This window comes from Vigna angularis, chromosome 2 (genome assembly GCF_016808095.1).
Source record: "Vigna angularis cultivar LongXiaoDou No.4 chromosome 2, ASM1680809v1, whole genome shotgun sequence".
In the NCBI taxonomy this organism is placed as follows: domain Eukaryota; kingdom Viridiplantae; phylum Streptophyta; class Magnoliopsida; order Fabales; family Fabaceae; genus Vigna; species Vigna angularis.
In genome coordinates this window covers 10,385,584-10,411,327 of record NC_068971.1, presented here as the reverse complement: position 1 = coordinate 10,411,327, position 25,744 = coordinate 10,385,584, and the positions used below count along the sequence as shown (strand labels likewise).

General features: G+C 36.4%; 1 protein-coding gene and 1 non-coding gene across 2 annotated transcripts; both read right to left on the bottom strand.

The window, feature by feature from the left end:
* Nucleotides 1-1,013: 1,013 nt before the first annotated feature.
* LOC128195676 (small nucleolar RNA R71) lies at nucleotides 1,014-1,119 on the bottom strand. Its single transcript, XR_008247473.1, has one exon. It is a non-coding gene; the product is annotated as a small nucleolar RNA R71 (small nucleolar RNA).
* Nucleotides 1,120-19,259: 18,140 nt separating this feature from the next.
* Nucleotides 19,260-25,436, bottom strand: LOC108329706 (uncharacterized). Its single transcript, XM_017564051.2, has 7 exons — nucleotides 25,063-25,436; nucleotides 24,149-24,564; nucleotides 22,687-22,801; nucleotides 21,136-21,810; nucleotides 20,933-21,010; nucleotides 20,219-20,332; nucleotides 19,260-20,027 (listed from the first exon to the last, which is right to left on the bottom strand). Exons 1-7 carry the CDS (start codon nucleotides 25,381-25,383, stop codon nucleotides 19,764-19,766), a joined length of 1,983 nt encoding a protein of 660 aa, XP_017419540.1. The 5' UTR covers nucleotides 25,384-25,436; the 3' UTR covers nucleotides 19,260-19,763.
* Between the last annotated feature and the right edge of the window lie 308 nt (nucleotides 25,437-25,744).

The following is a 25,744-nucleotide window of genomic DNA, read 5'->3' as shown; positions in this document are numbered from 1 at the left end:
TCAATGTTGGTAATTTCAGTTGCTATATGTTTGTATTCATCCAGATTGCAGACGAGTGAGATAGATGAATTCAATCCCAACTTCTCATATTAATCTTCGTTAAGTTATTTGTTGTTATTATTTTACTTTCACGCAGAGTAGTTTTATTTATCAACATCCATCATGAATCAAATTGAACATCCTTGTATATATACTGTTTGAGATAACAATTTATCTATTTAATCGAAACTGTTCCTCATGGGTTCGACACTCTTACTTAAAAATCATTATACTATAGTTGACTATTGGTACGCTTGCCAAAAGTTCAACAAGTATTTTTGGAGCCGCTACCGGGGAACGGCTTCTTTTGAATTTTTAAAAAAAGTTATCTCATCCAGCTTTGTGAATATATATTTTTTTCTTCTTAATTAGATAGTTTATTTTATTTTCTCATTTGTACTAATCCTTGGTTGAGCTGTTTTGATTTATGTTCTTAAGAGGTCAGGTTTCTAAAGATCAATTAGCATTTGACCCAGAGATAGAAAAAACCGCTCGAAGAAGTAGAGGCAAAAACAAGAAGAAGCAAGGAAAAACAAAGGAAAAATCTTCCAATACTTCCATCACACATCAGGAAACAGAAAACATGGCGGAAGAAGGACCAAATCCACCTAGAAGAACACTTGGAGACTATGCTATGCAATAAGGGCCAAGATATTTTTCTAGCATAGTAATACCGCCCACCACCAAAACGTTGGAGATGAAGCCAGCTTTCCTTAGCCTAATCAGTTCTCATCAATTCACTGGAATGGATAATGAAGATCCATACATTCATCTCTCTACATTCTATGAACTGGTAGGAACTATGGGATTTAAAGAAGGAGATCTTGACCATGTATATATGCGTTTGTTTCCTTTTTCTTTGACAGGTAGAGCAAAGGAATGGCTTAAATCACATCCCAACCAGAGTCTGAACAAGTGGAGTGATGTAGAAGATAAATTCTTGAACAGATTCATTCCACCTTCTCGTTACATTAAGGCAAAAGCTGAGATTTCTACTTTTAGGCAAGGACAAGATGAACCATTCTGTGAAGCTTGGGAACGATTTAATTCTTTGTTGAGGAGATGCCCCAATCATGGTTTTGAAGATATTGCTCAACTGAATATTTTCTACAATGGTTTGAGGCCAGACACCAAAATGATATTAGATGCAGCGGCTGGAGGAACAATGATGTCTGTAGATGCAGAACAAGCAACAAGAATCATTGAGGCACTAGCATCTACAGACCATCAAGCCCAACATAACAGACAAACAGTTCAGCGGAAAAGAATTCTTGATCTCAGCACAACAGATGCAATTTTAGCTTAGAATAAAATTCTGACTCAGCATATGGAAGCATTAACCAAACAGATGGCTAACTTACCCGAGCAGTTAAAAGCAGTACAATCTTCTCCTAGTCAACAACCCATGAGATGTAACTTCTGTGGAGGTGACCATCCCAATGGTCATTGTTCATATCAAAGTAGCCCACAAGAAGGAGAAGTTCAATATGTGAGTAATCAAGGAAGATCAGGGAATTTCTCTAACAACAATAACTTTTCACAAGGGTGGAGAAACAATCAAAGTCAGAATTTTGGATGGAAACAAGATGTTGGTCCTTCAAATAGACAACCTCCTTATCAGCATCAACAACAAAATCCTTCTGTGTATGAAAGAACAACCAAATTAGAGGATACTTTAGAAAAATTCATGCAAGCTTCTATGACCAATCAGAAAAATACAGAAGCTTCAATAAGGAATCTTGAAACACAGGTGGGACAGTTGGCTAAACAACTATCAGATCAACAGGCAGGTCATTTTTCAGCCAATACCCAAAAATCCCAAGGAGCATTGTAAATCAATTACTACCAGGAGTGGTAAAATTGTGGGAAGAGGGATCAGAGACAATCTTGTTGTGGAGGAGGAAGGTTTGGAGGAAAAAGAAAATGAAAAGGAAAAAAATGAGTGTGAGGAAGAGGAAGAGAAAAATAAAAGTGAGTATGTGAATAAAAGAAAAGAAAAAGAAGAAATAAAAAGAAATGAGGAGAAAAAGAGGGAGAAAGGTGAGAAACAGGTGCCGCAGTTGAAGAACCTACCTTACCCTCCAAATCCGTCCAAAAGAGATAAGGAAAGGCAGTTTGCAAGGTTCATGGATATTTTCAAGCGACTGCAGATTAATATTCCATTTGTGGAAGCTATAGAGAAGATGCCAACTTATGCAAAATTCATGAAAGAGCTCCTGACAAAGAAAAGAAGATTTTCTGAAGAAACAGTGGAGCTTGAAGCAGGTTGTAGTGCTATAATCCAAAAATCATTACCTCAAAAATCCAAGGACCCTGGAAGTTTCACCATTCCAGTCACAATTGGGACATTGCCAGTAGGTAAAGCCTTACTTGATTTGGGAGCTATTATAAATTTGATGCCTTTGTCCATGCTAAGAAGGATAGGAGATTTGGAAGTAAGGCCTACACAAATGACATTACAATTAGTTGACAGATCCCTAAAATATCCTTATGGTGTGGTAGAGGATGTCTTAGTTAAAGTTGATAAATTCATGTTCCCAGTTGACTTTGTGGTAATGGATATTGAGGAGGATGTTGAAGTTCCTCTGATTCTGGGAAGACCTTTTATGAAGACTGCTAAGGTCATTATTGATGTTGATGATGGTAAACTAAAGGTCAGAGTGCAGGATGATGAAGTCAACTTTAATGTTTTTGAAGTATTTCAGCATCCTAACGATAAACAACAATGTTTCAAAATGGATGTGGTAGATGAAATTTGTCTAGCAGCCAGGAAGCAATTGGCAAAAGCAAGTCCATTGGAGAAAGCTTTAATCGGTGCTTGTGATGAGTTGGAAGAAGAAGATGAGAAGAAAGTTAATGAATATTTGATACACCTTACTTCAGTAGAAGCGCTTGCATTGAATGAAATACAATATGAAAAATTACAGCAAGAAAAGAAAACTGAAAGTCAGAAGCTGGAATTGAAAGTGTTACCTCCCCATTTAAAATATGTTTTTCTTGCAGACGGAGGTAACAAACCAGTGGTGATTAGCAATGCCTTAACGATTTCTGAAGAAGAGAAGTTGATCTCAGTTCTCAAAGCCAATGAAGGTGCCATAGGTTGGACCTTATCTGATTTGAAAGGGATTAGTCCATCCTATTGTATGCACAAAATTCACATGGAGCAAGATTTTAAGCCTGTAGCCCAACCCCAAAGGCGATTGAATCCAACCATGAAAGAGGTGGTCAAGAAAGAAGTGATGAAGCTACTTGACGCAGATATGATCTATCCCATTTCTGACAGTGCCTAGGTCAGTCTGGTCCAGGTAGTTCCAAATAAAGGAGGCATGACTGTGGTTTGCAATGATAAAAATGAATTAATCCCCACTAGAACAGTCACAGGTTGGAGAATGTGCATAGACTATAGGAAATTAAATCAAGCCACTAGGAAGGATCATTTTCCTTTACCTTTCATGGACCAAATGTTAGAAAGGTTGGCAGGACAAGCTTTTTATTGTTTTCTTAATGGATATTCCGGTTACAATCAGATAGCTGTAACGCACCAGCAAATGCCATTCGGATTGTGTAACGCACCAGCAACCTTTCAATGGTGCATGCTTGCAATTTTCTCTGACTTGATAGAGAAAAATATAGAAGTTTTTATGGATGACTTTTCCATATTCGGTGCTTCATTTGATCAATGTTTGGAGAATTTGAATACTGTATTGAAACGATGTGTTGATACCAATTTGGTATTGAATTGGGAAAAGTGTCATTTCGTGGTCACTGAAGGTGTGGTGTTGGGTCACAAAATCTCTGCTAAGGGAATTGAAGTGGATAGGGCCAAAGTGGAGATCATAGAAAAACTTCCCCGACCAACCAATGTGAAGGGTATCAGGAGTTTTCTATGTAAGACCCGTGAATTTAGGAAGGTGGGACACGGTGGGTACCCACCTTTTCATTAAATTGGGGGAGCATTATTGAAGGGCAGAGAAGAAGCTGAGGAAAGGGGGTTTTTCATTTTGGCATGGGAGAGGGAGCGGAAGAGCAGCAGGAGGAAGGGAGCCCTTCCTTCCTTCCGTTTCCAGCCAACCAAAGAGCACCGTGGAAGTTGCACCAAATTCAGAAGGGCTGAGAGGAGGAGCTGGGATGTACATCTGGTGAGAGGGGAGTCCTTGCAGGGAGAAGAAGTGAAGAACTCTTAAAGATTGGAAGAAGATCAAACTTTCTGGAAGTGATTCAAGGAGGTCTTCGAGAGGTAAGGGGAGCTAGATCTTTTGTTTAATTGATGATATATGTTGTATTTGATGCAAATCTGGGAAGAATGGGATGAATAATTGGGTTCTGGTTTCGTTTCTGGGTTTCTGCAAATTCTGAAATTCTGCAGGCGCGTTCGTCCAATTTAGCTTCAAATTGGACGTTCGTCCAAATTATAGAGCGTTCGTCCAATTTGGTTTCAAATTGGACGTTCGTCCACAATAGCTAGGAACGTTTGTCCATTTATGGTTTTCAGTTAGCGTTCGTCCAATTTGTTAAGAATTGGACGTTCATCCAAGGAAGAGGCCTGCTAAGCGTTCGTCCAAATGCCTAAGAACGTTCGTCCAGATATTGAACGTTCGTCCAAGTTGCGCGTTCGATCTCATACTGTTAGGAGTTCGTCAGCATTCGTTCTTGTTGAGTTTTAGTGATATTAGCATTCGGTCTTAGTAGATTTTGTTTCTGTAGGTATAAATAGTAAGCGTTCGGTCTTGTCAAGGTTTGATCTTTGAGCGCTCGTCCTCACAAATAGTGAGCGTTCGTCCAAATAGTTGAGCGTTCGTCCAGCATTCGTCTAGTGAGCGTTCGTCTCAGCAAGCGGTCGTACCAATGAGCGTTCGTCCTAGAGCGTTCGTGCAGTGAGCGTTTGTCCAAATAGTTGAGCGTTCGTCCTAAATATTGAAGCGAGCGTTCGTCTTTAACACATTTATTTGAGCGTTCGTCCAAACAGTGAGTGAGCGTTCGTCCAATAGTGTCCAGTGAATAGTACTCGTCCAAATAGTGTTTTACAAATATGTTGAATTTTAAGTTCCTTTGCTTTCGGATTGAATTATGTGTACTAATGTTTGGAATATTATCTATGACATGAATTATGTGAATGTATGAGATATGTTGGAATTGTTGGGATAATATGGTGGTATCTGATTTGTCATAATTGGGGTTAAGGTTCAAAGTAACAGTAAGTTATGTTATTTAAATATTTCGGTTGCAATTTATGAATGCATGTTCATGTAATCAAGATTGGTTGAAAGAGTATGGTTATAAGTGGTTTATTATGTACATTGTTGATCCAAAAGAAATATCATGAGATTTAAAATGGTCGGATTGAATCGGAAATTTAGATCTCTCGGTGGGATCAGTTGGTGTATTGAATGAATGTAAGAGGCTTCCATATGGGGGGTTATCCCTACACTCCAACGGTCTTTCATTCTCACTTAGAGAGGATTGACGCGTGTGGTGGGAGTAGAGGGAGGTCCCAGGGTAGGCGCTATCACTGGAGGTCTATTCCGCGGTAACGGACTAACCTTGTGTATGGTCGGGTGAAACCCCTCGGCAATGGCTTTGCAAAGCAGTAGAGGCCATCACAAGTGCACAACCCGCCCCAGCTCTACATACATTCTAGTCCGGACGAGTCTGTCTATGAAGTAACAAGTCGGGGTATAAAGTAACAAGTATTGTAATGTTAGTCTACCATGTTTGAATGACTTTTGCATGTCGTGTAAGTAGGTGAATTGTGGTTTAATGAGTATGCTCTAATTGTTCTTTTATACGAAACTAAGTATGATTATATGAATTATCCATGCTATATGTATAACATGCTTTTATATCTAGCTCACCCTTGCATTGTTTTTGTTATGTGCTGTTTGGGTATGTTTCTTTGGCGATGATCATCCACTTGGATGGGAGCAGATGTTGTCGCGGAGTTTCCCTTGGAGCAAGAGCTGGAAGTTGCTGATGTTGCGGAGTAGTCTTCTTAGAATTTCCTGATTGAACACTTGTAGTGTTTAATCCTTTCAACTGTTTAAGTTTACATTTTCAGTTTCTTTTATTTCTGGATGACTGTAATTTCACATTTAATTACACGTCATACTCCGACTGTTCTCTATATTTGAATGTTAATGTCCATTATTATATAATATTGATTATTATATAATCGGGATGTTACATTCTAGGCCATGCTGGCTTTTACAGGAGATTCATCAAGGATTTCTCCAGAGTTGCCAAACCACTCAGCAATCTACTCAATAAGGATACACCTTTTAAATTTGATGCTGAATGCTTGCATGCGTTTGAATTGTTAAAACAAAAGTTAGTTTCAGCTCCTGTGATAATTGCTCTTGATTGGAATTTAGGCTTTGAATTAATGTGTGATGCTAGTGACTATGCCATAGGAGCTGTTTTGGGACAGAGAAAATCTAAAGTTTTTCATGCTATACACTATGCTAGCAAAGTCCTTAATGAAGCTCAAATCAATTATGCAACAACTGAAAAGGAATTGTTAGCTATTGTATATGCATTGGAAAAATTTAGAGCATATTTGATTCGTTCATTTATTACAGTATATACTGATCATGCTGCAATTAAGTACTTGTTAACCAAATCTGATTCAAAGCCAAGACTGATTAGATGGATTTTATTGTTGCAAGAATTTGATTTGGTAATTAAGGACAAAAAGGGAAAAGAAAATTTTGTAGCTGATCATTTTTCCAGATTGGTAAATCATGAGGTGACCAATACTCAATCAGAAGTGCAGGAGGAATTTCCTGATGAAAAACTGATGATGGTGCATGAAAGGCCATGGTTTGCTGACATGGCCAATTTCAAAGCTGCAGGAGTCATACCTGAAGATTTTAATTGGCACTAGAAGAATAAATTCTTGAGAGATGCACAACAATATGTGTGGGATGATCCTCATTTATTCAAAATTGGAGCTGATCAACTGTTAAGAAGGTGTGTATCCAATGAAGAAGCTAAAAACATTTTGTGGCATTGTCACAGTTCCTCCTATGGTGGACATTTTAATGGTGAGAGGACAGCTGAAAAAATCCTCCAATCTGGTTTTTATTGGCCAACCTTGTTCAAGGATGCATACAAATATGTTCAGCAATGCAATAGTTGTCAAAGAACAGGTGGAATATCAAAAAGACATGAAATGCCTCTGAATATTATTTTTGGAAGTAGAAGCTTTTGATTGTTGGGGAATTGATTTTGTAGGACCACTTCCATCTTCTTTCTCCAATGAATATATTTTGGTTGCAGTTGATTATGTGACAAAATGGGTTGAAGCAGTGACAACTTCTAAGGCTGATGCCAAAACAGTGATCAAATTTCTCAAAAGAAATATATTTTGCAGGTTCGGCACCCCAAGAGTGTTGATAAGTGATGGAGGTTCACACTTTTGCAATGATCAACTTCAGAAATGTTTGGAGCATTATGGAGTTCGACATAAAATTGCATCACCTTATCATCCACAGACCAATGGACAAGCAGAGGTGTCAAACAGGGAAATCAAGTGTATCCTAGAGAAAACAATGACATCTTCCAGGAAGGATTGGTCAATGAAGTTGGATGACGCACTATGGGCGTATAGAACTGCTTATAAGTCCCCTACTGGTTTATCCCCATTTCAGTTGGTATATGGGAAGTCATGTCACTTACCAGTTGAGTTGGAACATAAGGCATTTTGGGCACTGAAATTTCTAAATTTTGACTCAAAGGCAGCAGGAGAGAAAAGAAGATTACAACTGCAGGAATTGGAAGAAATGAGACACAATGCTTATTGATAATGCTAAATTTTACCATTATTTAAGCATTATTTTAGTAGCAAAATCAACTCCTTTCTAACTTATAACTTGTTAAATCCTCCTCTTTTGTCTTGTTTTCTAAATAATTGTGTTTTTGGCTACTTTGATGAACTTTCATCAAAAATCCCTTATTTTGTAGCTAGAAATGAGCTTGGAAGAGTCTCCAACAATGTATAGAACTGGACCAAGAAGTTAGCACGAAGAAACGCCATCAGCAGCGCAAGAACGCTCGTCCCAGGAGAGAGGACGCTCGTCCAGAGTGGAAGAGCGGACGCTCGTCCAGAAGGCAGAAGAGCGGACGCTCGTCCAAAGTGGAAGCACGAGCGGACGCTCGTCCAGAAGGCAGAAATGGACGCTCGTCCAAGCCAGGCAGGACGCTTGTCCAGCGAAGCGAGCGGAATTGGACGTTCGTCCAGCTAGTAGAGTGGACGCTCGTCCAGGAGCTAAGAGGACGCTCGTCCAGGGATAAGAGGACGCTCGTCCAAGATTTAGGATGCTCGTCCAGGCCAGAGAAGAGGACGCTCGTCAGATTTCAATTTTTCCAGATGGTCCGCGCCGGGCGCGACTTTTTGCGAGAGGCTCACGCCTGGGCGCGAAACAGAGAGGGTGTCGGGCGCGACTTTTCGCGAGTTTTCGATTTTTCCCGAGAGCCTCGCGCCCGGGCGCGACTGACAGAGGGCGCCGGGCGCGATTTTTACTAATGTGGCAGACAGAGTCTATTTAACCCTAAAACGCAAAGGGGAAAGGATCTTTGGCTGCCCAAACACGATTTCTCTCATTTGGAGCTCTTGGAGGCGAGCTAGGAGCTGTGGGAACAGTCCTTCTTCAACCTTGGGTCTTCTTCCTTCTTCCATTTCCACCATTGTTGTAAGCTTGACCTCTCCATTCATGGAGAGTTAGTTTCATTATTGTTGGGGGATTGATGTAGCCACTGAAATCTTATGTAAACTACTATGTTTTGAATGAATTTATGCCTCTTTCATTGATTGTTAGTGTTTAATTCCTTTTCTTAATGCTTGTTGTGAAATTGCTACCCATTACATGATTTTAGGGTTTGCTTGATGTTGGGAAATGTTGGGTAAATCTGGACTTGGATTAAACACCTAAAGGAAATAGTATCTAGGGATAGAGCTAGGACCTTTGGTTGTCTTAGATCTCAATTCTTAATGCAGAAATAATTGTTAGGTTTTCCAAGGGATTGGAGCCTAATAAGGAAGTCTAGGCTCTCTCTACCAAGGGATTGGGTTTGAGTAATTTAGTAGATTGACATTGGCATATTAATGAAGAGGAAGTGATTTTCTTTACATAAGAGTGAAGTAGGTGAAATCATACCCCCAACAATACCATTCCATATCATTTCTAATCTTTCCATTTCCAAGTGTTTGAGTATCTAAGATCACTTTTATCAATTATGTTTCATGTTTACTTTAATTGCACAAAAACACAAATTATGAAGCATTCTTTAGCCTAAGTTAGTTGGAAATTATACGATTGTTTGGTGACACGAGTCTCTTGGGAAACGATATCCGGTCTTACCGGTTTTATTACTTAAAACGATTTGGTACACTTGCCAAAGTCTCAACACTTATGAATCCTCTAAGCTCTACAAGGAAAGGATGAAGGCTTATCATGACAAGAAAATTTTCAAAAGAGAATTCTATCCAGGCCAATCAGTGTTACTGTTCAATTCCAGGTTAAGGTTATTTCCTAGAAAACTCAAATCAAAATGGTCAGGACCATTTCTTGTCAAGGTTGTCAAACCTTATGGAGCTATTGAGTTAGAGGGTCCAGAATCTAAAAGAAGTTGGGTTGTGAATGGACAAATATTAAAGCCCTACTTTGGTGGTGAGGTTGACACACTTGCCACAATCATCCAATTGGACGAACCATAATGATACAGACGTCAGGCTCGTGACGTTAAACAAGCGCTTCCTGGAAGGCAACCCATTGTTTAATTATGTCTTCGCATTTTAAATTCATCTTGTTTGTTAGTTGTGTTGTGTATATATTGTGTTTGCATGAAAAGGGTAAATTTTAACATTTAAATGTCTCAATAGGGCTAACCATGCATGCTAAGTGTTTTTTTTTGTACCAAAATGTTTGTGTCATGCATGAGAATAAGTTCTGGTTCCAAAGTTGAGTTCATTGAATGTTAAAAATTACCTTGTTTTGGCCAAATTGTGAAAGTTGCACTTAAAAGTTTGATTTTGCATTTGATGATATGAAACTTTTAGGGATGGAAGATAATTGGTTGAGAAATAGATTGAATTGTATCTCTAGAATAATTGGATTGAGTTTATCTTGATTGAGGGGAGTACAAGTTGAAAATTTTTCAAAAGGAAAAATACTGCACTATTTTCGCCTAGGCTAAAAATTTCTCGTCTAGGCTAAATATGCAGAAAACTAAAGAACAAGTTTTGCTGATATTTTAGCTTAAGCTAACATTTTTCGCTTAAGCTAAAAATGTCCTGCAACTTAAGTTGAGCTACTGGAGCTCTCTCGCGTGAGCGAAATCTGCTTCGTTTGGGCTAAATTGAGGCATACACTTGGGGTGCTCACTGGAACCATCTCGCTTAAGCTAAACATCAGCTACCTAGGCGAAAATGAAAAATCAAATTCAGTACTCACTGGAACATTTTCGCTTGAGCTAAATCAAGTCGCCTGGGCGAGAATTCGGCTATAACTTGGGGTGCCCTCTGGAACATTTTCGCTTGTGCGAAACCATACTCGCCTAAGCGAAAATGCCCTGCAAATAAGGATGGGCCACTGGACTTTTTTTTTTCGCTGTGGCGAAACTTGGCTCGCCTGGGCTAGATCTTTTAAAAACTGAACCTGTCGTTTTAGCTTAAGCGAAAAACTTTTAGCTTAAGCGAGAACACGTAACCTTTTGTTAAAACTCAGAAAATGAAGAGTTGTTCATAATTTTCTTCTTTGCAAAACTGTGTTTTCTCTCCTAAAAATTTAGGGCGCGAGTTCTTGGTCCAGTAGCACACATTTCACTCACCAATCCTTTCCTCCCTTTGCTAATCTCCCTTGAAGGTAAGTTCTACTTCCTCATCAGCCATTTTCACCGAACAAATTTGGTGTTTTTGCTCTTTATGTTTTTGTGGAACCCTAGGTTACTACCCATGCGGGTTGTTGTTGTCTATGAACTATTGTGAGTGTTTAAATGTGAGTTGTTGGTATAACTAAACAATGTAGGTTGTTTGTGCACAAATTAATTCATGCAAAATTGATTTTGAAGATGCACATGAACTGTTTGATGAAATGCTTAACTCAGTTGACGAAATGCACACACAAATTTATGAAATACACACATTGTGTTTGTACATGTCATGACTTGGATATTTAGAAATGGCTACTTCAATTTCAGCAACTAACTTGGGATACATGTAGTGGGTTATTTTGATCTTTGCAGGACAATGGCTAGAACAAAGACAACTGCTAGACTTCCCCCTACTAGATCCCACAATGGAAAAAGGAGAAGAACCAGTCCCTCTCCTGAAAGACCAATCAGAAATTTGTTCAGAGATCCTAAAAGACAGGAGAGGTATGAAGAGATAAAACATTGGTACTTCATCACAGAGAGAAAAGTGGTTTTGCTTCCAGCGGAATATGATCCCTTCTTGAATGGCCTTTTGAGAAGAAATTGGATGAGATTAGCTGACCCTTTACCTAAGTTTGATCCTGAAATTGTCAGAGAATTTTATGCTAATGCTTATCCTTTAGATGGTCTTGGAGACAAGCGGTCCAAGGTTAGAGGTCGATGGGTTACTTATGACCGAGCCTCAATTAGTGAATTCTTGGGTCATCCGTTGCCACTAGCAGAAGGTCAATTATGTGATTATACAAGAAGGAGAAAAAGTCAAGAAGCTTTTGATGAAGAAGAAGTTGTCAACTTGATTTGCATTTCTAACAGGTCCTATTGGCTTGGATCCTCTGGCAATCCTCGCAGAATACTTCGAACAGATATGAAGACCTTGGCTCAGGTTTGGATGACTTTCTTACTGTCAAATATTGTACCCATTGGCCATGTGTTTGACTTGAATGTGCCAAGATGCCATCTTTTTTTTTTATATAATGAGAGAGGATCTCACTGTGGATGTGGCGGATGTGGCCACCATTATCTCTAAGGAAATCCATAAATTTGTGCGGTATGAAGTCAACAAAAACAATGAGAATAGCAAAGGTGCTTTAGGATTTCCAGCTTTGATCACAGCTCTTTGCCAAGCACAAGGGGTGGAGGTAGACTTAAGTGTTAAGATAAGACCTACCATTACCAAGATATTTATTGAGAAATTTTGTACCAACCCTGCAGAAATTGTGCCACAGTTGGAACAACCTGCAGTTGCAGAACAAACACCATGTCCTGAACAACAACCTCAACTCAACATAGATGATGAATTAGTTGAGCAAATGAGGTATTTGAGGTTGCAAATGGAGCACACTTGCCAGCAGAATATTTCCATTCATAGAGGACAACTCCACCTTCATGAGTACCTCTATAACAATGTCCGAGGACCGTATCCAGGCATGGCTCCACCAGAATTCTTAGCATACTTGCAGTGGCCTGGGGACAGTCCAATTTTTTCAAGAGGAGGAGCTTCAGACTGATTTTGATAGAGTTATGAGGAGAGATTGACACACAGAACTATTCCAACCTCTAGAACTCAATGAAATACGGTTGTTTTTGTTTTACTGCAGAACTTTTATTTTAGTAATATTATGCTTTAGTTGTTTTGGTTAGAATGTACAGTTTCACTTACCTTTTGCTTACTTTACTTTTGCTTAATATTGCACAGAACACATACACAGCTAAAATGAAATTTTTTTTGGGAATTATAAGAAAATCTTTCTTGAGGAAATTGGTTAAAGAGAAATCAAGTTTCAAAAAGTGTCCTGAAAAAAAGAGGGAAATTTTGGTTGAATTCATAGTTAAATGGGATTAGGATATCAGTGGTGGATAATTGGTTAAAATAATCAATTGTAACAACAAGTGATATACCAAGGAAAGAAACCAAACACAAAACCCAGTGAGTGTGAATCCTTAAACAGTTTGAGAGTTTCCACTGTTTGTTGTTAAGTTGATATTGCTTGAGTTTTCATTTGGATAACATCACACATGAAGCATGGAAATGATCAAGGCAGTTTTGTTGAATTTAAATAACTCAGTGCCAAACATCCAACCTAGGAATAATCATCCTTTTGTGATAGCCCATTTGAGCCTAATTGCTTTGAATTATGCACCTTAACCTTAACTTTAATTAGTATCCTTTCCCTTTGCACACTTTAGGGATAGAGAGCATAGGTGCATTTTATTCAACTTTAAAATGGGAATTGGTTGGTGAAATTGTACTTAGAAAAGAAAGGGACTGAGTATTTTGTACTATAATTCACTCCTTAGTATTGTATAGAAATGTATATATATATATATATATTAAAAAAAACAAACAAAAACAAAAACAAGAACATGAAAAGGAAAGAAGAAAAAGAAGGAGTGAATAATGAATGAAAAAGAAACATTGGGTGTTGAGGTATGAGATGGGATGAATTGAGAGTAGAATTGGAAGTGAGTTTAAAGTGTAGTTATGCTCTCTTTTCTGAAGTTGTGCTTTTGTTATCTTGAAAAACCATAATTCTTGGAAACCCAGCCTCATTACAACCCTTGAAAGACCTTGAGATTCATGCTGATTGTGTGTGTGGTTTGATTGAAAATGACTGGCAATTTTAACTTGTTCAATTTCAGTGGAAAATGAGAGAAACACATCCTTGTAAGATTTAAGAGAGAATTTCCTTGGTTAGAAACAATGGCTCTTACAATTGATTGTCTTGAAAATTTTGTTGCACTTTTATCCTGCTTTTATTTGATAATTTGATTCACCATTTTGAATCTGTAGTTTGGAATGCAAAAGTTGATTTGTAAGGACAATGAAATCGATTTCTCAAATAACCAATTTCAAAGTTTGAGTTTTGAAAAGCTATTGGGATTTTATTACTTTGCTTGAGGACAAGCAAGATGCTAGGTTGGGGGGAGTTGATAAGTGCAAAAAAGTAGTTAATTTTCATATGGAATTTTAGCACTTATGTTTTGAATTGAGTACATTTGTATCAATTTTCCCCAATCTAAGAAAGATGAAATGTAATCACATGTTTCTGAGTTGTTGAGTAAAAGGAAATCATTTGATCCCTAGTTTGTATACATTTCAGGTAAACTAAGAGAGAAGAGCAAATCTTGCAACATTTCGCCCAAGCTAGAATGATTTCGCTTAAGCTAGACTTGTCCAGGAAGCCATTACCTTAAAAGTCATTCTCGCTTAAGCGAGAATATTTTAGCTTAAGCGAGAATGATTATCTTCTCCAAGAAGTTTCTTCTCGCTTAAGCGAGAATAATTTAGCTTAAGCGAGAATTCGGGCAGTTTATATACTTACGAAGCAGAAAGAAAGAAAAAAAGGGGGAGAGCTGCAGAGAAAAGAAGACACAGAGCGACCCAAAGAGGTTTTCGTCCATTTTAGCTTTAGGATTCTTATCTTCATCTCTTAGAATGTCAATCGCTACCATGAGTGGCTGGTCTCTTCTCTTGGGATTGAATGTAATCGATTTGAACTCGAATGTAATATGGTGATATTTATATATAGCATTTCTATTTTTATTCAACACTGGTATTTTTGTTCTGCTCTTAATGCTTGATTCTACCTTAACAATAGTTTCATGAATGTGGATTTTAGACTTGACTGGAAAGTATTTCTAAAACTCTGATCTGAGCAAGAATACTTGATATTTTGTGATGCTAGGGATAGATTTCAGTTTATCAATTGCTTATAACACTTGAATATAATGCTGGACAGTTTGTTGGATATGTGAGGAATCAATATTCAAGGAACTGCTCTTATGAATTTTATATGCGAGGAATCGATATAAATGACTTTGGTGTGTTGCATCAATGTTGGTAATTTCAGTTGCTATATGTTTGTATTCATCCAGATTGCAGACGAGTGAGATAGATGAATTCAATCCCAACTTCTCATATTAATCTTCGTTAAGTTATTTGTTGTTATTATTTTACTTTCATGCAGAGTAGTTTTATTTATCAACATCCATCATGAATCAAATTGAACATCCTTGTATATATAATGTTTGAGATAACAATTTATCTATTTAATCGAAACTGTTCCTCATGGGTTCGACACTCTTACTTAAAATTCATTATACTACAGTTGACTATTGGTACGCTTGCCAAAAGTTCAACAATAACTCAGGTTGAAACTATGATGATCTAACATGGCAAAAACGAAAAGATGTTTCCTGCTAACTGAGTTGCGGAGAATATCTTGAGGTCGTTGACAAACAATTTCAAGAATGTGGTGTGTGTGATTAAGGATTCCAAGGACCTATCAACGCTTACGGTTGAAGAGTTTGTCAAGTCTATACCATAAACAACGAAAAAAGAAGAAGTAGGAGTCACTTGATCAACTACTCCAAATGAAGGGAGAGAATCAAAACACTTATGGCAAAGGACTATACCATAAAGGTAAAAGAAGTGGTGGTGGTGGTGGTAGATGTTGTGGATAGAAAAAAGACAAAGAACAATCTAACCAACAAAATTTACATGAAAGAGGACAAGCTCCATGCATAGAAGGTTAGTAAAGCAACTTAAATGTTAAGTGTTATAAGTGTGGCAAGTATGATCGTTATGCAAAGGAGTGTTATTAGGACATATGCTTTAGTTGTGATAAGGTCAAACACTTTGCTAAATATTGTGGATCTGAGGAAAAAAGGAAGAAACGACCAAACTTGTCACAGAAGATTCTGAAAAGGAAATAATGTTATTACGATAGGAAAAAGCTTGGGAGTCAAGCACAAGCAAGTGGAGAACTCGGCAAGAAGGCGAAGTAGCATGGAGAATTCGGTAAGACAATCGAGTAGGTTAGGGAGGTCAATAAGATATGTAGATATAGCCCAGACAATGTGGTGGAGCATATGAAAAGCTCAAGTAGTTTTATTGAGCAAGTGAACAAAAGCTCGATGGAGAGCCTAGGTAGCTCGGTTGAGCATTTAGATAGCTCGAATAAGTTGGTAGAGCAAGTAGAGAGCTCAGATATCTTAGTGAGACATTTAGAAAGCTTAGTGGTTCATTTATAGAACTTGGATAACTAGGACATGTGTGGAGACAAGCTTGTTATTCAAAGGTTAGAGCTTGCAAAAGGTGATTTACAAGAGAGAATTGAAAAGGAGGTGAGAGGCAATGCAATTTTATAGGCAAGCTTAGATAGAAGAAAGCAGACTTTGCATAAATGACACTTTGAACTGGAACAAGATGTTTCAAGATTGCAAGAACAATTGCATGTCGAGAAGGATCTTAGAGATACACTTGAATTACAAGATGAGAAGTCGCAACTTGGAATGGATGATGAGTTTGGTGTGAAGTGGGTGTGAGAATCGTCCAATCCCTCAAAATGGGCTCGACCTATTAACATGTACTCAATTAACAACAAGTTAGCCACAAAGACAAAAAAACAACTCGATTAGGGACAAGTCGGCCAAGGTTGAGAAGAAGTCAGTCAAAGCAAAGAACAAGTTGGTCATTGAGATGGTGAAGAACTCGGTCAATCATGAAACAAGCAAGCATGGTGCGAGAGGAACTCCTGTATATAAGAAGCCAGGGTGAAGAATAAAAGAATCGCGTTGAAGAATAAAAGAAGTGTTTCGAGTGTGGGATCAAGTTCAATGGTCTAGTGTTTGATATGTCAAGGAAAGGTTTGAATGTTATCTTTCAATTTAAATTTTCACACAATCGTTCGTCTATGCCACTTGGAAGTTACCTATAATAGATGCTTTGATGTCAAAGTCAGTAAATATTTGAAAGCTCATGTATTAATGACACAGTAAATGCAAAATCACCTATTTTCTTATCTCAAACTTATCTTTATATATTTTGGGATGAACTTTTTGATTAGTAATAGCCTAATTACGATTCAATTATGAGTAATCACACTTTACTTCTAAGTAGGTTTAACATTGATTAATTAACTTGGTATATAGGTTTAACATTGATTAATTAACTTGGCATATGACCGAACCTCGTTTATAACTGTTATGTTATGGGTAGTTAATGTATTAGCAATGGAGTTTTGTAATAAATTTGTTAGTCGTTTATAGCTCTTTTTTATATTTTATTTTGAGTACAATCGTTAGAAAAATGTGGGTCTATAAATTATATGCTTGATTGCATGAATAAAACAACGGTGATCAAGTTTTTTCGCAACGAAGGTTAGTTGACCGCATGCTCGTGGACAAAAAGGGTGGGGGCTAGTACGAGGGATCCCGTGAGAGGTGAGACTTGAAAGGTAGTGTGAATGGGAGGGAGAAAGTGTCGTGGAAGGATTTTACAGTTAGGAAAATGTGTGCAACTAGAGTTTTGTTGAAAGCAATGAGAACTTCGTTCCAAATGACAATACGTGTCACAACGATTCCTAAGGAGAAAAGGAGGGTATTTCGGAGAGCTACACATAATCATAATGAGATTTTGGTGCCCAGGAAGGTGGAGTTCATGTTGAGGTTATAGTGAGGAAAGCGACTTGAATTGTAGAGACAAAATAGTACATTCTTTAAAGCAATAACTAAATACAATTTTAAAAAATAATTTAAGTAAAGAAACACATTTTACCCAATAATATTTATACGAACAAACATTTATTCTTCCACGTCCACAATTACACCAAATCCATGTAAGTTGCAAACCCTGTTGTTGCAAAGAGTTCGTGTTCCGTGATCTTTGGTCTCCATAACAACGTTAATTTCTTCAAACAGTTTTTCTCATGCAAGAACACCGTGACCATTACTATTTCATGCAACTCAACCACCACAAGTAAAACATAAAAGATGCACTTGACGTGCCACCACGAATCAAGAAAAAGCAGTAAAACCAAAGAAGCCCTGGAAAAGGAACGAAATGCTGCCATGGCAATGCTTAAGTGAGAAGCATACGAGGGTGAAAACAGACATGCCCTAGAGGCCAAGCAGTACCCTAATATGCCACACACACAAGCTTTTGTTGTCAAAGGGTGCACTTGGAAGGGAGAAGTTGTGGCACCTGAAGTTTTAACTTAGTTATCTATAGTTACAAGGATGTTCATTTATCATGAAATTATAAGCATGCCAATATTTAAAGTGAACACAGATATCCTCAAATCAAGAAAAAAAAAATGTAAAGGTATCATATGATGTTAAGTTTATGATTCTTGTCTTCAATTGAGCATCGTCATCTTATAGAACTGTCCATAAAAGAATTATACAATCATGTTAACTGGTGACATAAATTTTATGAACTGACATTATTTCTTACACAGATGTAATAGAGAATCCAATCATTGAATGGCGAGAAGATATTGCCAAAACACAGATGTAATAGAGAATCCAATTTGAATTTTAAGTTTTCATTATTTACGTTTTGTGAGATTACCAAATTTCTAAGATTTGAACTTGGACATGTGATAAGTTAGATAAACTAATGATTTGTTTTTTTATTTTATGTAGAACAAATTTAGGAGATTATACGAGTCTTTTAAGTTAACATTACAATCTTGTTGAAATGAAGTATCCATAAATTAAAAAAAATGTTGTTTATAAATTTAGAATTAGACCAAATTTCTAAGATTTGAACTTGGACATTTGATGAGTTAGATAAACTATGATTTTTCTTTACGATTTTTATTTATTTATTTTATGTTGAACAAATCTTAAGAGATGATAGGAGCCTTTGAAGTTAACATTAAAATCTAGTTGAAATAAAATATTCATAATTTAAAAAAATGACGTTTATAAATTATTAAAAGTGTGAAAATGAGTTTCAATCCATGAGTTAATTCATCTAGTTTTGAGCTAAATTGAGAAAATTTTAGTGTTTTGAAATATAGGTCAAATTAAATCCAACTCACTTAATCTGCAGATTAAATAGTTTTAAATTGAATTGACTTATAATTTACCAACAATAATATTTTATTTTATTTTACTTATTTTATTTTTTTTCACAATTGTTTGTTTATAATTATTTATTACTTCTAATTGTATAAATTGACAATTTAATCTTTTTAAATATTAAAATAATATTTAATAATATTGAATAATTTGGTTGTTTAATTTATTTATTTAGACATTTTAATTTTCAACTATAGTTATAATAATATCTGATAAATAAATAAACATTTTGATTATATTATTATAAAATATTGAATGGATCAATCCACTAATGTACCGTTCGTCAATCATGATTATAAATTTTTTGCCTCGCCAAAAAAAGATGAGTCAGTTGAGCTCATTCAAGAAGTAAATTTGAAAATTCAAGTTTAAAAGATTAAAAGCTTGGGGGACAAAACAACACCATTCACGTCACTTCACAATTGTGAGGAGGCTATACCAAATAATCTTTTTTACTATCCACCAATGGAGAGAGTATGTTATACAGCTCTAGTCCTTAACTAATCTACCTTTCAGATCTGGTTAATTTAGAAACAGGCAATTCATGCCTGATAAAATAAAGTCAAGAGACTATACTTCGAACAAAAAACCACATACGGAAAAAGAAAATGCATAATACAGGACCAATGCCAAATTGTCACTTGGTCATTTGCTGTGTTCATGCTTGACACAACACAGATTGGGAACGCTCTAAGATGGCTGTTATGACTCTAGCTGTATCAATGTTGCTTAGAAAACAATTTTGTATTCCTTTGAAATAATCAGCTCATGTTATTTACCATTGAATCCTTCCACCACGGCTGCTCCCCACCACTCTTCACTTCTTTTTGCCTTTTCCATCAAAGATAACTTGCAACCGAGTCAAGAAAATGGATATTTGGAGCAATCTTGACTTGCAAAAAGAAAATTTTAAATATCTAAACACATTGTCATTGATCGTCTAGGATGTCCTTGTGTACATGCATGCATGATGTGCTGCAGTATTTGTAATTATACCGGTGGAAGGGAACTTTGCCAGCAAGTGATGAATTACAACAGGAACAGTAAATGTCACCGGCTAATCCACTTTTAGGCCCTGACATGCTTGGTGCAGCGGTTGTACTGTTAGCTTGAATATTGAGGGCAGCTATTCTCCTCTCAGCAGCAGCTGCTCGCTTTTCTCTTTCGGCAGCCTGTGCCATTCTTATTTGGTCCTGTTTTCAAAAAATAAAAATATTAAGCAACCCATTTACAATTAGCAGTTAAAAGTGGAAACTATTCAGATGGAAGGGTAACATAATCTCATAAACGCGTAGCATAATTTCAACACATCATTAAAATTACAAAATGGCGTGGCCTTTAAAGATTTTCGGCTAGCACGCATCATCAAAATTAAGAATCTAACCTCTTTGGATAATTGCACGCCACTTTTTAGTTGAGATTGTCCCTTTATCGATGATGAAGCTGTTACTTGCTTCTCCACAGTTTTGGAATCATTCTTTGGCAAGGTGGCTTCAACCTGAACACCACGTTCATGATTCCTCAGAATAATTCTTTTTTACCACAAGAATGATGAACAATGAGTAAAAGAGTGTGTGTATATGCGTTTGTAAATGAGAAATATGGAAAATCAAAGCAGCTTCTGAATAAAAATTCTTCAGAAAAATGTATAAACTGCTTGAGGTATTGCCCTAGGACTGAAACCACAAAAAACAGATTAAAGCACAATAATAGAACTCACAAATTGGTGAAGTATGTACAAGTTTCCCTTTCTTTTTCATAATTCCCAGAAAGTTCATTTGTTTATGCATACTTGCCAAAGACTCAATCATCACAAGCTAAATTGCATTGCGTTTGGTAGTCAATGGTGGAAAGGAAAAATAGGGGAATGTTGATCAAAGGATAAAATACCATTTTCACTCTAAACAACTATGTCAACACTACCAAAGATATCTCTAAAAGTTTTAGGGTAAACATTAATAAAATGAAACTACAATTATTTAAGTCTGTATGTGTAATGAAACTATCGGTTAAACAACATTTAATAAACCAAGGTGAAATGCTTTCAGAAACAGGTCTCAAAAAATAAGGTAATCATATAAGATAAGAAGAAACGAACCTGAGCCTTCTTTTCTTTTGCTTTACGCAATTTCTTTAATTCCTTTGCTCTTGCTTTTCTCTTAGCATCTTTTTCTGCCTGTACTACCATAGCAAGAGGTAATCGTTACTTTAATCATAGAGAAAACAAAGTGAATTATACAAAAATGCAATTTTGACTTTAAATCAGTATTCAAAACTTGTTTTGACATGTCGCAGAATCACCTGCTTAGCAGCTTGTGACTCTTCCATTTCTTTGGTCAATGCACTGGGTACTTTGGCAGCATGCCAATCCCATTTGTCAAGATTTGATGCCATAAACCTTCTGAAATTATTCCTCACTTCTTTGTCATGTGCCAACATATATGGGGTCCGTCCCCTTTCATCTGTGGAGCAAGGATCCAAGCCCTGTTCCAGGAGTTCCAAAACCTTTACAGAGTCACCAGATTGGGCTGCCTGATGTAAAGGAGTTGATTTACCAGATAGCTCATTCTCACTTTCTCCATTACTCGAAATGGAAAGTTCATCATTTTTCTTACTTGAACAAGCTTCAGCTTTATCTTTGTCATGCAACGCAGCCCCATTCCCTTGGTTGGAGATTGGACTGCCATTTATTTTAGAAATGGGAACTGATACCAAATCCTCTTGTTTGCTCTGTAAAACTTCCTTCTCATCACCTTCGTAGGTTACCTGAGTCAAATGACTATATACACGCTTTACCTCCCTGAACGTGGGCCTCCGAACACTCAAAGCAATGTTTCTAACAGTACAGTGCTGATTACCAAAATATGGTCTTTCTCCATCATAAAGCAGTTGACGACTACTTGAAGGAGCATGAATAAATACGCAATTGGAGACATCAAAATAGGGTTTCCAAGCTGTAAACAGTTCATGCACTTCCTAAAATAGTGACATGCCAATAATCAGTCCATATTTAAAAATCGGAGGTGCATACAAACAAAGAAAGCAATAAGTATGAAAGGTTTTCTGTATCCCCAGGGAAGTTTGACAATGAATAACTGTAACTAAAATTGGAAGAGGAATCATTGCAACAGTCAATTTGTAAAATCCATGACCAATTATAAGGATACATTTGATTTAAATGTTAGCTATTCTTTCCTACTTTCCCAAATAATTAAAAAAAAAATGTATACTCAATTTTGTTTCATTTTCTACTTCCAAAGATTCATACAGAAAATTATAAAAACAATATTTTGTTGCTTTCACTGTTTTCTGTAGAAAAGTGGAAACAAGGTTATATAATTTTGTGATTATTTTTTAAGGCATTAAATGTTTTCTCAAAACAAATAGACCCTAAGTAAACACAGATGATATCAGAGGTTCTAAGATGTTTTACAAACCAAGATCAGCAGCCGTTACCATAGTTATACATAATTGAGAGAAAGCAACCTGTGCTTTAGTAGGATATATTTTAATATAAATAGGGGGCATTTGGTAAAGGGAAAACTTTTAGGTTTCGAAGGATCTGAAATTGAAGAGTATGCTTCCCATGTTCGGTTTACTTATTAAGAAATAAATAACATTCTCAAACACTTTCAAGTAATTAAAATTTTAAAATTCCCACTTCTCACTCACACTTTGAAATGGATTAAGATAAATAGCATCATTTATTAGCCTGCATATGACTAACTCCACTTCCAAAACTATATATAGGATGCTCTGTCAGTTGATTTCAGAACACAAGAATGCATAACAATTGACTAGCATGCAAATAAAAAATTAGCAAGAAAAACAATATCGCTATTATTTGAACACCTTCTTTAATGCAAGTTCATTATAACGACGAAGTGAGGCCCCGGCAGAATGTATAGACCTGCCAGAAGCATCTTTAGATGACTGTTTTTTTCCTGCCTTGGCCCGCACAACATATCTGTATAAGAATGATAACAGCTTATGAATAAAAACAAAATTAAAAAATTAAAGTACAACTTTTAGGAAATAGAACTAGCAATCATAAAAATGGATAAGAAAATACTGAATGGTATTTGGTCAATAATTGAGAAGTACATTGCATGCTTTACTGCCTCAGGAAATAAAACAAGCGAAAGGAAATTAAAAAAAAAAAAAAAAAAAAAAAAAAAAAACTGAAAATGTGAATCAAATAGTATAACATTTCATACGTTCCTACCAAAACTAAGTTAAACAGATCACACAGGAAGAACATACATTTCCTATCAGATAGAACATATTGCACCTAGTCACTTGTTTATCCATTCAACGTAATAATAGATAGCTAAGAGTATAATAACTGAATGTGATGCATCATGAATTTTAAACTAATTCTTATTCTAGAAGCAAATTAAAAAGTCATCCGCACAAATCCATAATTGATTGGTCTTTAAATACGTGTAATACTCCCACTTATAAACGAATGACTTACAATGAAAAAGAATAGCACCAGAAGAGTGTCGGGGTCTGCCTATACAAATGTAATGGTGTCTAGGGTAAGCTAGAAGGGCTCAGCTGCAGTGTCAACAGTAGCTAATCTATACTATATATTCTAATACAAGGGATGTTGCACATACAAGTCAACACAAGTTTTATAGAATAGGCTCGCAACATTTCATGTCAGGAAAGAAGTGATAGGTTTCCGATTAAGAAATCTAGTCAAGAACCCTCTAAACCACCTCTCAGAACAGAAAGATAACAAGAATGGGAACAAAACTGTGTATTATTCTCAAAAGAATACTCTGGACACTTACAGAAACAAGGGCATAACCCCTTTCACAGGACTAAACCTGTTAACAAATCAATTACCCAAAAACTGCCTTCTAACTATCCAAACAATCTATTTATACAATTCCTCTCCCTTCTATCCTAATCCCATTTCCCATTATACCCTTATATCCCAAATACCCTGTATCCTAACAAGAAGTATCGAGGTCTGCTAGTTAATGCTCGTGCTTGACTCACCCAGGTAAAAAAAAAAATCAATTGTGGGTGAGCAGGAGCAAAATTGACCGCAAGCCCAGCCACAATACTTCCAACAGACAAGACCCCCAACAGGAGAATAATTGACAAAGCTAAGTACTTCATTGATATTGTAATATCAGTCTTTGTACACGGTTTAGTGGTGTATGCATTATGCATATATTACTATTCTCCCTCCACACAGTCTGCCTAAATGAAATTTCAATCATATTCACCTTTTATTGAATAATAATAAGAAATAGTATAACAAATTTCTGTTGTTAGGTAGCAAGAATCATATTCTAACCTATGAAATGTCTTGTGAGCCACAACAACATCACCATCAAAGACACAACCTGCAAAGTGCCCACCAGATGCAAGCAGAACAATCCTCAACTGGGTATTGTTTCTGGGCTCAGCAGTCAGCGATTTCAACTTCTGAACAACGTCATTCTCCGCCTTTTCATCATCATACAATACATTTTCAGTCACATTCATGATCAAGCACTTCCAGACAGAAACTCTCAGCCCTGTCTGAAGAAGGAAGAAGAGTTTCTGTTTAAAATTTTCACTCGATTTGTCATGCAGTACAATTTCACTTTGTGAATCATCACTTTCTGATCCCGATATACTTGACATATCATAGTCTTTGACAAATTCAGATGTCAGCACCTCAAAATCTTCTTCCTTCACAATATTCTTTCCCGCAATTGTCAGCTTCACCTATAATCAGTACATCCCCGTTATCATTAACAAGAACCACTAGAATCCACACTCACATCCCCAAACCATAACGCACATGGCCAATTTGTTAACATTTTTAACTTACACAAGAGCATACCAAGCTTCCCAAAAATAAACTGTAGCTCTTCAAAGCAAATTGGTCATTCTAAACTTGACATAATATCACCGAAAACGGGACCACTCTGAATTTGTTTTTAAATAATGATAAAAAAAGAAAATTGTGGTTTCAATTTTTTTAAAGTGTGTAATTTTCACACATTATCACTAAAAAAACGGTTTTTATATTCTCAACTAACTAGAAATCAATCAATAACAATTTTTAGTATAGCCCTCAACAAATTCATCACACACAAGGTAATTAGTCTACAATATCTCGGACTAGAATTAAATCCATTTTCTCAATGAAACAATCGAAATTCTAAATTTAAAAAAAAAAAATCACTGAAAAGGGACTATTCTGGATTGGTCGAGTCTTACGTTGAACCGATGAATGTCGGATTTGAAATGGCCACGCTGATCTTGGAGGGAATCAAATTGAGTTCTGCAGGTATTGCAGGTCAACCTAGGCGCGGAAACTACAGCGTTTTGAGAATCATCAAAAATAACGACGTCGTTTGAGGAGGGTTCAAGGGTTTGGGTTTGGTCTACGGTGTGGTGATTGGAAACGGAAGAGTGTGGAGAAGGAAGAAGGCGAGAAGAGTCGAAGAAATTCGACGGAACATCGAAGATGGAACGGTGTCGTTTATCCTGAGACGACGTCGTCCCGGTGGCCTTTGCTGTAGCAAGATGAGTAGCCATTGTTGTAAGCGATAGCCTCCCAGATGAAACTCAAAAAATAAATACTCAAAACCGAAATTTTAAATATATATATATATATATATAGATATATATAGATATATATGATATGATATATGATAGGATAGTGTTTATGTTATTTTGGATCACTAAGATAAGATTGAACTGAATTATTAAAATGATATGGAGCACTAATGTTATTATTGTATTAATGTTATTTTTGTATTTTTATTGTAACTTTCTAAAATATATTATTAAACTATATAATAGTAATGGTATATTTATTGAAAGAATAACTATGGACAAAGGCAAGAAAAATAAAATTAATTATCATTATCTAATATAATTATAAATTAAAACTTTA

Coding starts and splice junctions, on each gene's coding strand:
- LOC108329706 (XM_017564051.2), bottom strand. CDS start 25,383: ATGGCTACTCATCTTGCTACAGCAAAGGCCACCGGGACGACGTCGTCT. Junction 21,811..22,686: donor ATGAACTTGCATTAAAGAAG/GTGTTCAAATAA, acceptor TCACTATTTTAG/GAAGTGCATGAACTGTTTAC. Junction 20,028..20,218: donor GCGTGCAATTATCCAAAGAG/GTTAGATTCTTA, acceptor TTTTGAAAACAG/GACCAAATAAGAATGGCACA.